The sequence below is a fragment of the Armigeres subalbatus genome, chromosome 1 (assembly GCF_024139115.2).
Source record: "Armigeres subalbatus isolate Guangzhou_Male chromosome 1, GZ_Asu_2, whole genome shotgun sequence".
Taxonomy (NCBI): domain Eukaryota; kingdom Metazoa; phylum Arthropoda; class Insecta; order Diptera; family Culicidae; genus Armigeres; species Armigeres subalbatus.
This window is the reverse complement of record NC_085139.1, coordinates 76,768,898-76,782,265: the sequence shown is the minus strand read 5'-3', so window position 1 is coordinate 76,782,265 and position 13,368 is coordinate 76,768,898. Positions and strand designations below refer to the sequence as shown.

At 36.8% G+C, this 13,368-nt stretch overlaps 1 protein-coding gene across 14 annotated transcripts in view; it reads right to left on the bottom strand.

The window, feature by feature from the left end:
* Positions 1-13,368, bottom strand: part of LOC134227373 (afadin) — a 351,841-nt gene that overhangs the window by 41,147 nt on the left and 297,326 nt on the right. For 12 of the 14 annotated variants that reach the window (XM_062708868.1, XM_062708879.1, XM_062708792.1 and 9 more), the window contains 2 exons: positions 9,917-10,038; positions 9,050-9,496 (listed from right to left, as the gene is read on the bottom strand). In XM_062708868.1, the coding sequence (XP_062564852.1) occupies positions 9,050-9,496; positions 9,917-10,038 (569 nt within the window). The remainder of the gene's footprint in view (positions 1-9,049; positions 9,497-9,916; positions 10,039-13,368) is intronic. The other 2 variants (XM_062708890.1, XM_062708900.1) reach the window with 1 other exon arrangement.

Genomic DNA, 13,368 nt, shown 5'->3' with positions numbered 1-13,368 from the left:
CCTCCTACACTAACAATTCCAAAACCTCCCATAGGTGTCCAACTAACCATCCTTCCAATTCTTCAGCATTCGCAAGGACGTGGCCAGGACAGATCGCGGCTATTGGAGAGTGCATTGCTTCTATCTAAGAGATAATGATTAGTCCCAAATCAATATCTGTGGTAACGGATGAAAGTAATTCTACTCTCATACAATAGTCCAGGCTTGTACCACCTACTAATTTGTGCGAATTGCTCAATGTTAATTCTAATGTTTCGAAATCAGTCTTGTTATCTTTATACTCATCTTAGTGTTATGTACTCATATAATTACGAATCATAATAAAGGTTCCTCCAAACCAACGCGATACGACTGTTGCTATAGATGGCAGTTTGTCGTTTTGGTAAGGAAGCGTCAATGGAGCCAATAGAGTCGCAACGACAGTGATAGCTCTTCATTCCCATAAAACCTATAGGAAAAATCCATAAAAAACGTTACGTAACATGTAGTGATCTATCAAGCACCCCAAATCGTCGCTTTGTGTAGTAACATGCATAATTATGTACAAATCATGTAATTTATGGATGTTCCAAAGCATTGAAATACAATATTTCGTTAAAAAATAGCCTCACATTTACAAAGACGATGGTTTTGTTCAATGCTACATTGTATGATTGTAGGCACAATTTCAAAGAACATCTGGGTCAAGATGAATACACCATTAGGTGTTCCAATCTGCCAAATTCACGATTCAGCCATCTTGGGTTTTAGTATGGAAGAGCCAGCCGGTTTGTTTTCGTTTTGCACTGAAAATGAATGTTTCACCCCCGCCTTCTTCTTTTCCACAAACTTGGCTGATTGGAGCACCTAGTACTGTATTCATCTTGATCTGGGTCCTGTTGGTCCGTTGTGTAATATATCCAAAAAACACATGCCTGGAGTACAGAGCCTTCTGTCAAATTTATTGTATCCGGGAGGTTTTATAAACATTCTACTATTCCTAAATTAACTAAAAGGCATTTTTTGTTCGGATTTTCTAGTACGTACGTTTTAATAGTACACTAAATAATGTTGGTGTACGTACTATCGAGGTATGCCTGGTACTACGTTTTCATGAGTTCTGAAGAAAACTTTCAAGCTCGAACCGAAATCCACCTAGAGGGCGACGCTGCAATCAACTAAACGATTGACAGTGAGGTCGAAAAAAAGCGAGCTAGATCGGGCAGGTTCGACTAGTATAAAAATAAATATAAATATACACAACTTTGAATTCTTATATCCAAAGATTACGGATCCTGTGACTTCTAAAGTTGATATGAATAAAACTTGATCCAAAAATAATTCGTTGTGATAAAACAAATCTGTTTTCTGGCCACCGGATGATCAATTTTATTCTAAGAAGAAACCTTTCAGATTTTTCTAATATTGTAGAACTAAAGATGGAAACTTGTGAAGAAGCAAAAAAATACGACCCTCTAACCGTCTAGTCGAATCAAGAACGATCAACCGTCTAGTCGAGTCAAGTGCGAGACATTGAAAACGGCCTCACAGTTTAGATCGAAGAAAGAATCTGCAAAGACAACAAAACTTAGTGGAGTTAAATGGAAAATACTAAATTCGTCTTAGACGGTTGCATACATTCCACTAAAAAGATCTTAAAATATTGTTTATGACTAAATACGGTTCAAAGATATTAAACGATTCATATTTTATGTGGTCGGGGTCTACCAAACCACACTAAGCGGCTTTTTGACTGACTTGTGATATTTCGTTCGTAAAAGAAAAACGGAAATAATTTCACATCAGTTCATACATACTTTTGTTGTAGGATATGCTCAGTTATGGAATTAGGAGATATCCTATACGATTTGTGATCAGAAAAGAAGTTGAGTAAATAACTTTGGGATAAAAAATTACTGTGGATGGTTGGTTGGTTTTAGTACTATAAAAAGCCTTATAATTATTCCGAGCCTAACTGTGAAAAGCTACCTATTTAAGCCTATTTAAAAACAAATACAGCCTACGATCAAATAGGATGAAAAAAAAGTTAATGGTAGACATTCCGAAAGAAATAATAGAAAATAATTCAACACACAATGAGAAAATAATTTCCTCAACTGTAAGGCTGGATATTCTTTGGAGATCAATGGGTTTCTCAAACTGGGTTAACACAATAAATTAGTCACACAAAACTAGTAACATGCAAATACAAAAGATGAACAAATACCATACGATTAATAAAGCGATCAGTGACAAAAAGCGATGAAATCTGCAGTAGGGTTGAACAATAACAAATTCAGTTTCTGCGCTGATAGCATCATGTTTTCGAACATTTATGGTTTGTAAGTTCCGATAAAAAAATATAATAAAACTAGCAAAACTCAACTGACAATCAAAAGTATATTCATTATTTTTATTTATTATAATTCATATTAGGTAAGACACCCCGAAATCGCCCTCATCTCAGTTTTCACCCACCCATTTTAAAATATTCATTTCTTGAAAAACTAGTTGTTGAATGCAGTCTAAGTACATCTTTTCTTCATCAAAGTTTCATCAGCATATCAAACTGCATAATTTCTCAAGTTACGACATACCTAGGTATGTCGTAACTTGTGAAATTATGCAGTTTGTGCAGTAGCTACTTTGGTTGTTTTGTACTTTTTGGGCTATATTTGTCCCGATTAGAGTCGGTTTACGGGTAAACTGGGAATTGATTTAGAGTCCTATATTTGGAAATAAGCAAACAACATTATTTGGTATATCCGACTTCATAATTTCAAAAGAGGCTGTGGAAATTTCGTATTTTATTGGGCTACATTGTGCCCGAATGAATCCGATACAAAGGTTTGCCAGGAATCGATTTTGGACCATCATATTGCTTATCAAACTCCATATTGATAGTGGAGTGACATATTTTCGAAATAAAAAAAATTGATTTTGCTGCCAAAATATTATCCCCGAGGCGATTTTTAAATAGTATGTTATTTGTGGTCCGTAGAGACTGTTAGGAAGTGATGCAATCGAGTTGTTCCGCCCGAGTACCATGGCAGATCATAAGTTGATCACACTCGTATGGTGCACTTGCCGTTCAACGTCGTGTAAACCAACACGAAAACGATGCTGTGGAATTCGTCTAACAATAGCTTTGTCTCGAATCATTGTGCCAAAAGGTGAAAGAAGTCGGCATTCCGTTGGTCAACCGGGACGCATCGAGTCGCAGATGAGTGCCGATGGTTTCGGACCTGGAGTCACATCCAGCAATGCCTGCGAGAAAGATACCCCGACGAAGAAAAATGATTTTGATAGTGACCAGTCGTGTCTCGTCTTAGTCGTCCATAACATCTTGAACGAATCAACGGAGATCAAACTTTTTATTTTATCAAACACTTTCTGATTTCAAGACATTGCGTTGGCTCAAAACCAAAACCGAAGCATTTTCAAAACACACTGGTGTTGAAAATGGACCTCGCCCATCAAACATTGTATTTTTCACGCTTGTAAGTTTGATGAGAGAATTCCATTAGTTATTACATTATATCCCATTATATAAAATGATTTATATAAGAAAAAGCATATATAACCATCAGGGCACCCGATTGAAGCGATTTGAAAAAAAAAAACGATAGAAAACCTATGAAGTTTTGCGGTAGTTTCATATTCCCTGGGATTTTTCAGCCCCATTGGAGCCAATTTAATAAATACAGTTTATTATACAATATAGTTTCAAATATGAAAATTTTGAAAATTGAGGGAGGCTGTGGTACAGTAAGCTCTTTCTAACTCAATTATCTGTAAATCGATATATCTGATCGGTAATAATTTCAAAATTTCCTCATTCTAACTCGGAATCCATTCTTATTCGAAGGAGGAGAAGAGCAGATCCCTCAGCGCCGGATACCTCCCAATGCCGCACACTTCTCAATACGACACTTGCAGAGGGTCCTCTATCATCTTATTTAGTACTTAAGGTAGCTATTGAAAATTTCTTTACTTGTATGGAATATCACATCCTTATGTTGTAAACCATGTACTAAATTTGAAATGCCCAACAATTTGATGTTTCACCTTACTTTGGAAGTTTTGAATCAACATTAGCCAACCTCAATATACCTGTGCACAGAATTTAAATTTAAGGGATTTCCATGCGGTAATGCATAGAAATACTATATTTTGATTAGATTAAACGACGCTGATAATTTTATTTTCTATTAATGTAAACATATAAAAAAATGCATTTTTCGTATCAGTGTACATAAAAAGTGAGGTTACGCGACGCCACTGTGATCATGATTTGATAGATTTATAATATAATTTTGGTGCAAAATCAATGTCTGTATCCGGTAGCTGACCCACACGTCTGGACGACTCCGAGATGAGCTAGCCTAAGGCTGCGAGTCTCGTTAATAAAGATAAAAAAAAACGTCCGGACAGTACGATTTTTCATGTGACTAAATAGCCATTCTTTACAACTGTTCTGTTAAACTTATTGTAACTCAATTATTTCTTCTTCCTAAGGTATCGGAAAGCCACAGAAATAAGAAGAAACAAAAATTGAAGATGACATTGAAAAAAGGTGGGCATTTGGAGTAAGAAATTTAGCTGGAGAGTCAAATAAGCTCTACTAACATATTTTGATATCTACAACTTAACGTATTTGAACATGATACAAAAGTGTATGATACCAGGGGACATTTTTCTTAATCGCCAAAACACATCGTCGAAAAAAGTGCTCAATTGATCAATCATGTTTGAATCATCACTGATCATATTATGTGGGGTCTGGGTCATTTGGCATAAAGACCATTTGGCATAACAGTCATTTGGCATAACAGTCATTTGGCATAACGGACATTAAGCATAATTTTGAGCTGCAACAAAAGAGTGGGCCATTTGGCATAACGGACATTTGATATAATTCGAGAGAGCGTTATTCAATATATTTTTTTTACATAGATTAAGTAGATGAAGGTTACGTTCTGATAAATTTAGACTAATGGAAGACATTTTGCGAAACACGGACAAACGAAACGGAAGAGCTACTTCCGAAGAAAAGATCACATTTATCATTGCCTTACTCTAGGCAAACGGCCACTTTTAAAAAAAGAAATCTAAATTCCCGTTGATGCCGGACAAATACCTTCTTTTGAAGAAGGGGTCAAATCCACTATTGCCTTAATTCAGGCAAAGGCCAATTTCCAAAAAAACCAGGAAAGCATCTAATTTTAAAGATGGGATCGATCCACCATTCCCTAATTCCAGGCAAACGCTCACCTTCAAAGAAGGAATCAAATGCACCATTGCTCTATTCTGAGCAAACGTTTACTTTTAAAGAAGGGATCACATCCACCATTGCCTTAATCCGGCAAGCGCCTTCTTTCAAAGAAAGGATCACATCCACCATTGTCTTAATCCGGGCAAGTACCTACTATTAAGATGGTACTTAACACCGGGCAATCACCTACTTTTAAAGAAGAAATCAGTTTAAAATAGAGGATCACATCCACCATCCGGGCAAGCGCCTACTTTAAAAGAAGATATTACATCCGACATTGCCTTAATCCTGACAAACGCCTAGTTTTCAAGAAGGGATCACATCCACCATTTCCTTATTCCGAGCAAACGCCTATTTTTAAATAAGGAATTACATCCACCATTGCCTTAATCTGGGAAAGCACCTGCTTTAAAATAAGGGATCACATCCGACATTACCTTAATCCGGACAAGTGACTACTTTTCAACAAGGGATCACATCGACCATTGCCTCCGAGCAAGTGCCTCCTTTTCAAAAGGGTTTACATCCACACTTCCCTTATTCCGCGGAAACGCCCACTTCTAAAGAAGGAATCACATCCACCATTGCATTGAATCATAAACATTGCTTTTCACTGGGCAAACCATGAATCCAATGGAGGAATAGCAATTATCATTGTTATTTGATTTCTACTCGGCTTTCTGCGAAATAATTATGTCTTTTCAATATTATTATCATCCATTGTTCCATTCACCATTCCGGTTTGTTTTTCAGCACCGCTTAGTTAGCCAAATAATTTAGTGAATTCCGAAAAAAAATATGCCAAATGTCCGTTATGCCAAATGGCCTTTATACCAAATGACCTTATGCCAAATGGCGTTAGGCCAAATGGCTTTATGCCAAATGACCCGCTCCCTATTATGTGTATATGACATACAAGTAAACAAAATCCGGATAATTAAAGAGTCCGGCACTGGGGATCTCCTCTTATATTTTTGTATTTTTTGGGCATTTTTGAGATCATTCATTTACAAAAACAGGTTCTGAGAAAAAAAATTAGCAACATGTGACATATCAAACTTTATGATTTGGAAAGGCCTTTGAAAAAAAAAAAATCCTGGATTTTCCGAGTCTAAAATTTTATGTAAACCGGAATGTTTATATTTTATGTAATTTTAATGTAGGATAATATTACCAGGTCAATCTTTTTCGGACCAACCTGCGATAAGAAAGGTTTATTGCATATTTGGCCTCAAATGAAAAGTAGATGCGGGTAGTAGAAACCCATGTACCTTACTATGTCAGTCAGTCTCGATCAAAGAAGGGATCAGGAAGAAGAAAGAAAAAAGAGGGAAACAGAGAGAAGAAAAAAGGAAGAGAAAGATGGAATAAGGAAGAAAGATAGAAAAAGAAGAAGGATGAAGGGAGTAAGAAGATAGAAGAAGGAAGAAAGTAAAAAGATAGAAGAAGGACCTTTCTTAACTACTCGTAATCTGATGTCGAATTTTTTAACTAACGGCGTTCGGCCAAACGACCCTTTCGGCCAAATGATGTTCGGCGAAACGACATTCGGCCAAATGGTCTGACACCGGATGAAGAGATGTGGGCTCGAAACGGGAATTTTGGCGTGAAATTATTAATTCATTGTTATTTGTTTAGATGTAAGCTAACTAAATTAAATGAATACACTCAACCAATTTCCGGTAAACATTTTGTCCTGTTCCAATCAGACCAAATATGATCCAATTAACGTTTGCTTACTTTCCGTCTCAGAACTGGTTCCTGGTCATCATTTGACTTTAAATCCAGTCAAATATGGCTCAGGAAGTACAAAATTACTATACAATGTTTCCAATAGTAGATCCAAATACAGTTTCCGTGCAACTCGTTTACCGGTTCCAATCGGATAAAATATAGCTTGAGAAAAATTGAGATATGATGCTTCAAAATTGACCCCAGGACCGGTTCCCTGTAAATCCATCATGACCAGTTCCCTGGAACCAGCAATATACTATAATAGAAACTTTTGAAATCATGAAGATTGATATGTCGTATGATGGTGTTTACTTATTTATCAAAATTGACCTTAGAATCGGTACCCGGTAAACCCGTCTACCGATTACAATCGGTTCAAATGTGGTCATAACAGTACAAGATCAATTGAGATCAATCAAATTTTTTTCATAGGTTTCCATGTAAAATCGTTTTTGAATCTTAAGGTAAATCATCTGAATTTTCACGAAACATGCTTTCAAAAGTCGACGGCAATTTCTTATGGATCGCAAAGGGATTTTTTTTAAATTTTTTACAGGAAATTCTTTAGAACAAGGTCTAAACTTTTTAATTTTATTTTTTAAATTTACTTCCGATTTCTCACGTCTAATTTTCTCGTTGACATTCTTTTATATTTCTATGAGTAAGTCCATTTTATTTTGATGGGAAATGTTTCTGAAATGATGTATGAGAGCGGTTTCCAAAGTAGATGGAAACTTCTTTTAACGAGTAAGTAGGCCGATACAAATATTTAAAATCTATTTTGTCTCCACCCCTCGGATTTTTTTTTTGCCAAAAAATAATATTTTGAGGGGGCAACAAAATAAAATTCGGATAATTTTGAGGATTTTCAAAACATTCTTTAACAAATTCGAGGAGTTTTTTGATTTTTTTCATTTTAATGTTTATTTTTTATTTCCCATAACATAAAAATACGTCAAGGTTTGACATTGAAGTCATAGAATCAATTACAAACTTTTGATTTACGCGAATTATTCTTGGTTTAAATAAGCACAACATAGAATCTGCTCGCAATTGTTATATAAATGATTATAAAACAGTCTGCGTTAATGTATTTTATTGTAACAATCTATTGAATTTCTATATTCAGGGTAATGAAAAAAGAAAATTTGCTAACCTTTCTGTTTTCTGTTTTCCGCAAAACATTCGCCCACAAAAAAAATCTAATTATCATCACACCGATATACCTTTTACGTACCGGAACGACCTGGAAGCTGGAAAACGGGCACTGCTTCTCTTTGGTTTGTGTAATGAAATTAGGAGCCCCGATACTGACGCTGGTACCTGGGTAGGTAATTGAATGTTGTACGAGTGCGGTACTCAGAAAATAAGCTCGCCAAGAAAGAAAAAAGTCGACCGTTGCTATGTGGGGTAGAATAACATTAGCGTGAATAACTCCGTGGGACAGGTACCTGCTGCCAGAGAGAGAGTGGATTCTACCATTTCCCATTTCGATGAACTGGGAATAATGAGAAGTGATTTGTACAGTGAGTGACACACCTTCAAGATGTGAATTTCCAGGAAAAAAGTTCATAGCTTCTGGGAAACAGTATAAGAGCAATAAATAAAGATATCGATGAAGAGAATCCTTAATATATTCGATCTGTCTGATGTTCGCAAAATGTAGGCATTTTAATGAAACGGTGCCATGTGACTGTCAGTCGACTGATCACGATTACGATTTATCAAGAAAACAAAATACATATATGATGATGAGTAGCGCGACGGTGATAATTCTCCATAGCTATGAGAAAAATACATTTATTACTCACATTTTCTACTGAATTATCCAAAATTTATTTAATTCAAAATTAGCACTTGTGTTAAAAACCATTGCATGCAATTGAAGTTTTGTCATTATCAAACTTAAGGGTGGTATAAAAAAATCAAAGCAAAAATGCGAAATGCGATTCCAAGAACAGAACTCAGTCAAGCTTGACTTATCCTTGTAGTCCATTCAAGCAAGCACACCAACCCGAACAGGATGAAAGCCATTGTGTACTGGTAGTTGGGAAACCTCACCTGTCTTGGGTCGATCCAATAGATTTCAGACTCGAAATCGATTTCGTTTCCGTCTCCAAATTACCAACGTCGTTTTCGTTGAATTCACTGCTACCGGGACCGCCACCACCTCCACCGCCGTGTGTAACAAGGTTACTTTTGGGGTCGTCGTTCAGTGCTACTCCGCCGGTCGTAGAGGCCGCGTCCGTCGAGTCGATGCTGGTCATTAGCAAATTCTGCGTCTGATGGATGTGTGGCGGTGGCTGGGGTGGCGGTTGCGAATGCTGAATGTCGAATGATGGCGGCTTCGTAATCTGACCTTGGTCCAACAGTTTGTTGTTGATCACCGGTCCACCGTTGTTGTCGGGGCCATCTAAAAAACTCCCCTTCGGTTGGATCTGTGAACTGACCGGGCTGATCGGGCGGCTTTCCTCCTCGTTCCAGGATGTCGGCGAAGTTGGCGATCGACTATTCGCGCAAGGTGGGAGTGTTTGTGTTTTGCGTGAAGGAGCATGATGATCGGGTCGGGGACAAATGATGGTAACATAAAATGAAACATACGAAAAAATGGTGCATAAACAACGACAAAACAAACTGAAGCACATTTATCAAACGGAAATTAAATTACAGATGTACACAACAATGAGAAGCGACGTAAATTATTTACACCACGCTCTCTAGCTACTACGGCCAAATGATAGATGGATGAGTTATCGTCGTTTGTCCTTGTCGCGAGCTTCTGTTCCCTAACAGTTGTTAGATGGGTTCAACATTATCGAAAGCGCGACAGTGAGTCTCTGTTCTAAAAGCTCTAGACACGTGAGACGCACTCCATCGTTTTCACTTTGTTGCGTCTGGGAGTGGATTATTAGCATTGTCACCACTTACCTCTCGTACAGGCAGGCCGAATCGAGCTGGGACTGCGACAGGGCCAGGTTGTAGCGACCATCGGATGGGGAATCCACGAAACGATACGACGCCACTCGACCGAACATTACAACCGAGCCGTTCTGGAAGAAGTCACAAGAAGATGTAGAAAGAGAGCTGTGAGTCTTTATGATTAATTGTGATGATAAGCGAATTTAGGTTATTTATTGCTTTTATTTGAATATTTGGCTTTTATGTTTCTGATCGTTTTGAACTGAATTATTTTTTTTCTGTGACTTGTAGCAGTGAAAGGATTCAATTTAGACTAAGTCCCTGTCGTAAAGGAGGTAATCACCATTTAAGCCAGAACTGTTATTGAGGAATTAAAACTTGTATTTGAGCAGCGGTTCTCAACATTTTTCTTAAGTTCACCACTTCAGAGTTTTGCATTATTTGTGATGACTTTGTTCAACAATCGAGCAATCAATTAAAAGTTTTGATATCTTGTGGGACCAAATTGTTCCATCTTTTTTTCGATAAATTCAATGATATTGTTTTGTAGAGTGATAATTTTATCACACAAATTCACATCGCTAAAATATAGGCACCACCCTTAGTTCGCCATTGGATAAAAAGTCGCCAGAAATATGAAAATTTCTTCCTAAAGCGCCATATACCTAAAACTAGTCGATAGGGGGACGGTCATATTTTTGTCCTGCTAGATTTTGCTTTGGAACTATTGTACAATGGATACATTATGTATAAGCAGGGAATAAAATTTATAAATTATTTTTAAAAATATAAAAATATATCCTTTATCATCAACTATGCTTGTTACTGACAAACGCACCTCGCAACAAGCCTTTGTCAGAACATTGCATGTTCCGATGATTCTGAATTTCCGGAAATACGATGCTATTTTATTAATCAAGGTTACATTCTCGAATATTTCCATAACAACAGTAACGACGACAGCATGTAACCAAAATTTGCTAACAGGATAATACAAAACAACGCCACGAAAAAGAGATAGCAACAAAACTTTCTTCCTTTTTGTTGCTAACAAAAATTTTCAGATCTTTATCATTATTATTGTGCATTTAGACCAAAACTGTTCATATGACGCTGATGAACTGGCAGCAAGGCCCACTTCCGACGAGATTCACACGGAAAAATAAAATAAATATGCAGCACTGCACGGTGTTATCTGTCACAAAATCGAGCTTGTTTTGTCGCTGACAACGTCGCTGGCACCAAATTGAGGTTCGGTAGTCGATTTCCACACTTCCGAACGCTCTTCCGACAATGTTTTGGTAGCAAATTCAAATTTTGTTCTGACGTTCATGATGTCGGAAGTAAGTTCGGAAGTAAAACGTCGGAAGCCGGAATACAATTTAGTGCTGGCGACACAATATTTCCGACAAGAACAAAGCTTTATCGTTGGTTCACTTTTGTCACTTATTCTGCATGCTCATCGATAAAGAATTGATTCCCTGTGCATAAGGAGTCGAGAATGTTTCTCATCTAGAAATATCCCAGCAATGGCGACGCCATAGTTCTGGTAATGGTTGGGCACCAGCATTTTTGGCGTAATTGATTCATCTATAATTTGGCGTCAGTAGTAAGAACTGTAATTGGAGGCGTAAAAAAAATGTCATGCAGTATCAAGACAACGTTTGTAATTGAAAATATCATTAGGATTTTTTTGGAATATTTGTCCAAAAATGTCCAATTCCTGTGTGATAATTGATAGACTGTTGTAACTGCGACATTCTGCGGGTTTTCTAGCAAGCAATTTCAGAGTCAAAACTGGGTTTTACTACTGACCAGAATTTTTCGTAAGTTCTAAAGAATTCCTTAGGAAAGAACTTCTGACATTTTTCGTAAATATCTTCAATAATTCTTCAGGAAATACCTCCAGGATTTTCTCAAAAAATTTCAAGATTATGCCAGAAGAACGCTTTCGAAAATTATTTCAGGAATTCCGTCGGATACCATTAGAAATTCAATTCCCTTGGAAATTTCTCCAATAATTCCTCCGGAATTTCCAGCAAAATGCCTCAAGGAGTTCGGGAGAGCTTCAAGGAGCTCCTTTGGAAATTCTTTTAGGAATTTGTTCGAAATTAGACTTGGGAATTTCATCGGGATTTGTTTTTAACTTCCGCCAGGAAATCCTACGGATTTTTTTTAGTGAATCCACACAGAATTTCTTCCGACATTCTTGCAAGAATCATTCCGGAAATTTTATTGGAAGACTTTTTCAGGAAATTCATTAAAGAATGAAATAGGAAATACTAAAAGAATTTCCAGATGAAATTTCCGAAAGAAACCTGCGAAAGAATTTCCGAAACATTCCATAAAGGATTACTGAATGAATTTCTGAAGTGATTTCCGAAAAATATTCAAAGGAATATCCGAAGGTTTGAGACTAATCAAATATCCGAAGGAACTAAAAAAAATAATAGGAAAGAATTTGTGGATGAGGTTCTAATGAAATTCCGAAGGGATTTCTTAAGGAATTACTGAATGAAATTCTTTAAGAAGTTCCTGAAGTAATTGCTGAACACATTTCCTAAAAAAGTTCGAGGGAATTTGTAAATCAGTTTCCGCAGGAATTTCTAGAGATTCCCAAAACAAATTCTGAACGATTTCTTCTAAGGAAATTTCGGAAGGTTTCCCTGATACAATTTTCGTAGGTATTGGCGAAGAATTTTCCGTAGGAATTCCGACCAAGAAATTCTTTAAATAATTCGTTAAGGATATTTCAAAGAAGCTGTCAAAACGCAAGTCTTTATTTCTTAAGGGTTTTTTAAGGTTTCCCCATAGGAATTTTTTAAGGAATATCATGATGGATTTCCAAAAGAATTTCTGGATCTAACTCCTAAGTAATTTCCTGATACTTTTCTGAGAGTATCCCTGCAGGAAACTCCAAAGGAATTCTTGGAGGCATGTACAGAGAAATTCAAGAATTTCGGAAATTCCTTAAAAAAAACTCGTTAGGAATTTCCTGTATGTAATTCCGACGGAATTACGGGAGCCGAAGGAATGGAATATCTGGAAGAATTTCTGGAGAGAATTCCGGAGAAATTTACAAAAGATTTTTTAGAATTTTTTTAAAATAATTTTTCAAAAGTATCCTAAAGGAATTTCTAGTTTTTAGACTTATTTGCGGAGGGTTTTTAAAGAAACTCCGTGAGTAATTTCGTAATGAATCACTGGAGGAATCTTCTATGTATTACTTAGAGCAATTTACGATGAAATTCCTGGAGGATACTTCTTAAGGTATGCCAGAAAGAAATTATTGAAGTCTGACAGAATTAATTCATGGGGGTATTTTTAACGAAAAAATGTGTAAAGGAATTTTGTAATCGTTCGGTGCCGTTGTAGCTCCAAAATCTAAAGAAAAAGCTAAAAGTGACATGTGAGCTACAGTGACGCCGCAGGGTATTTATTCGTGGTGTTCAGGCCCGGGC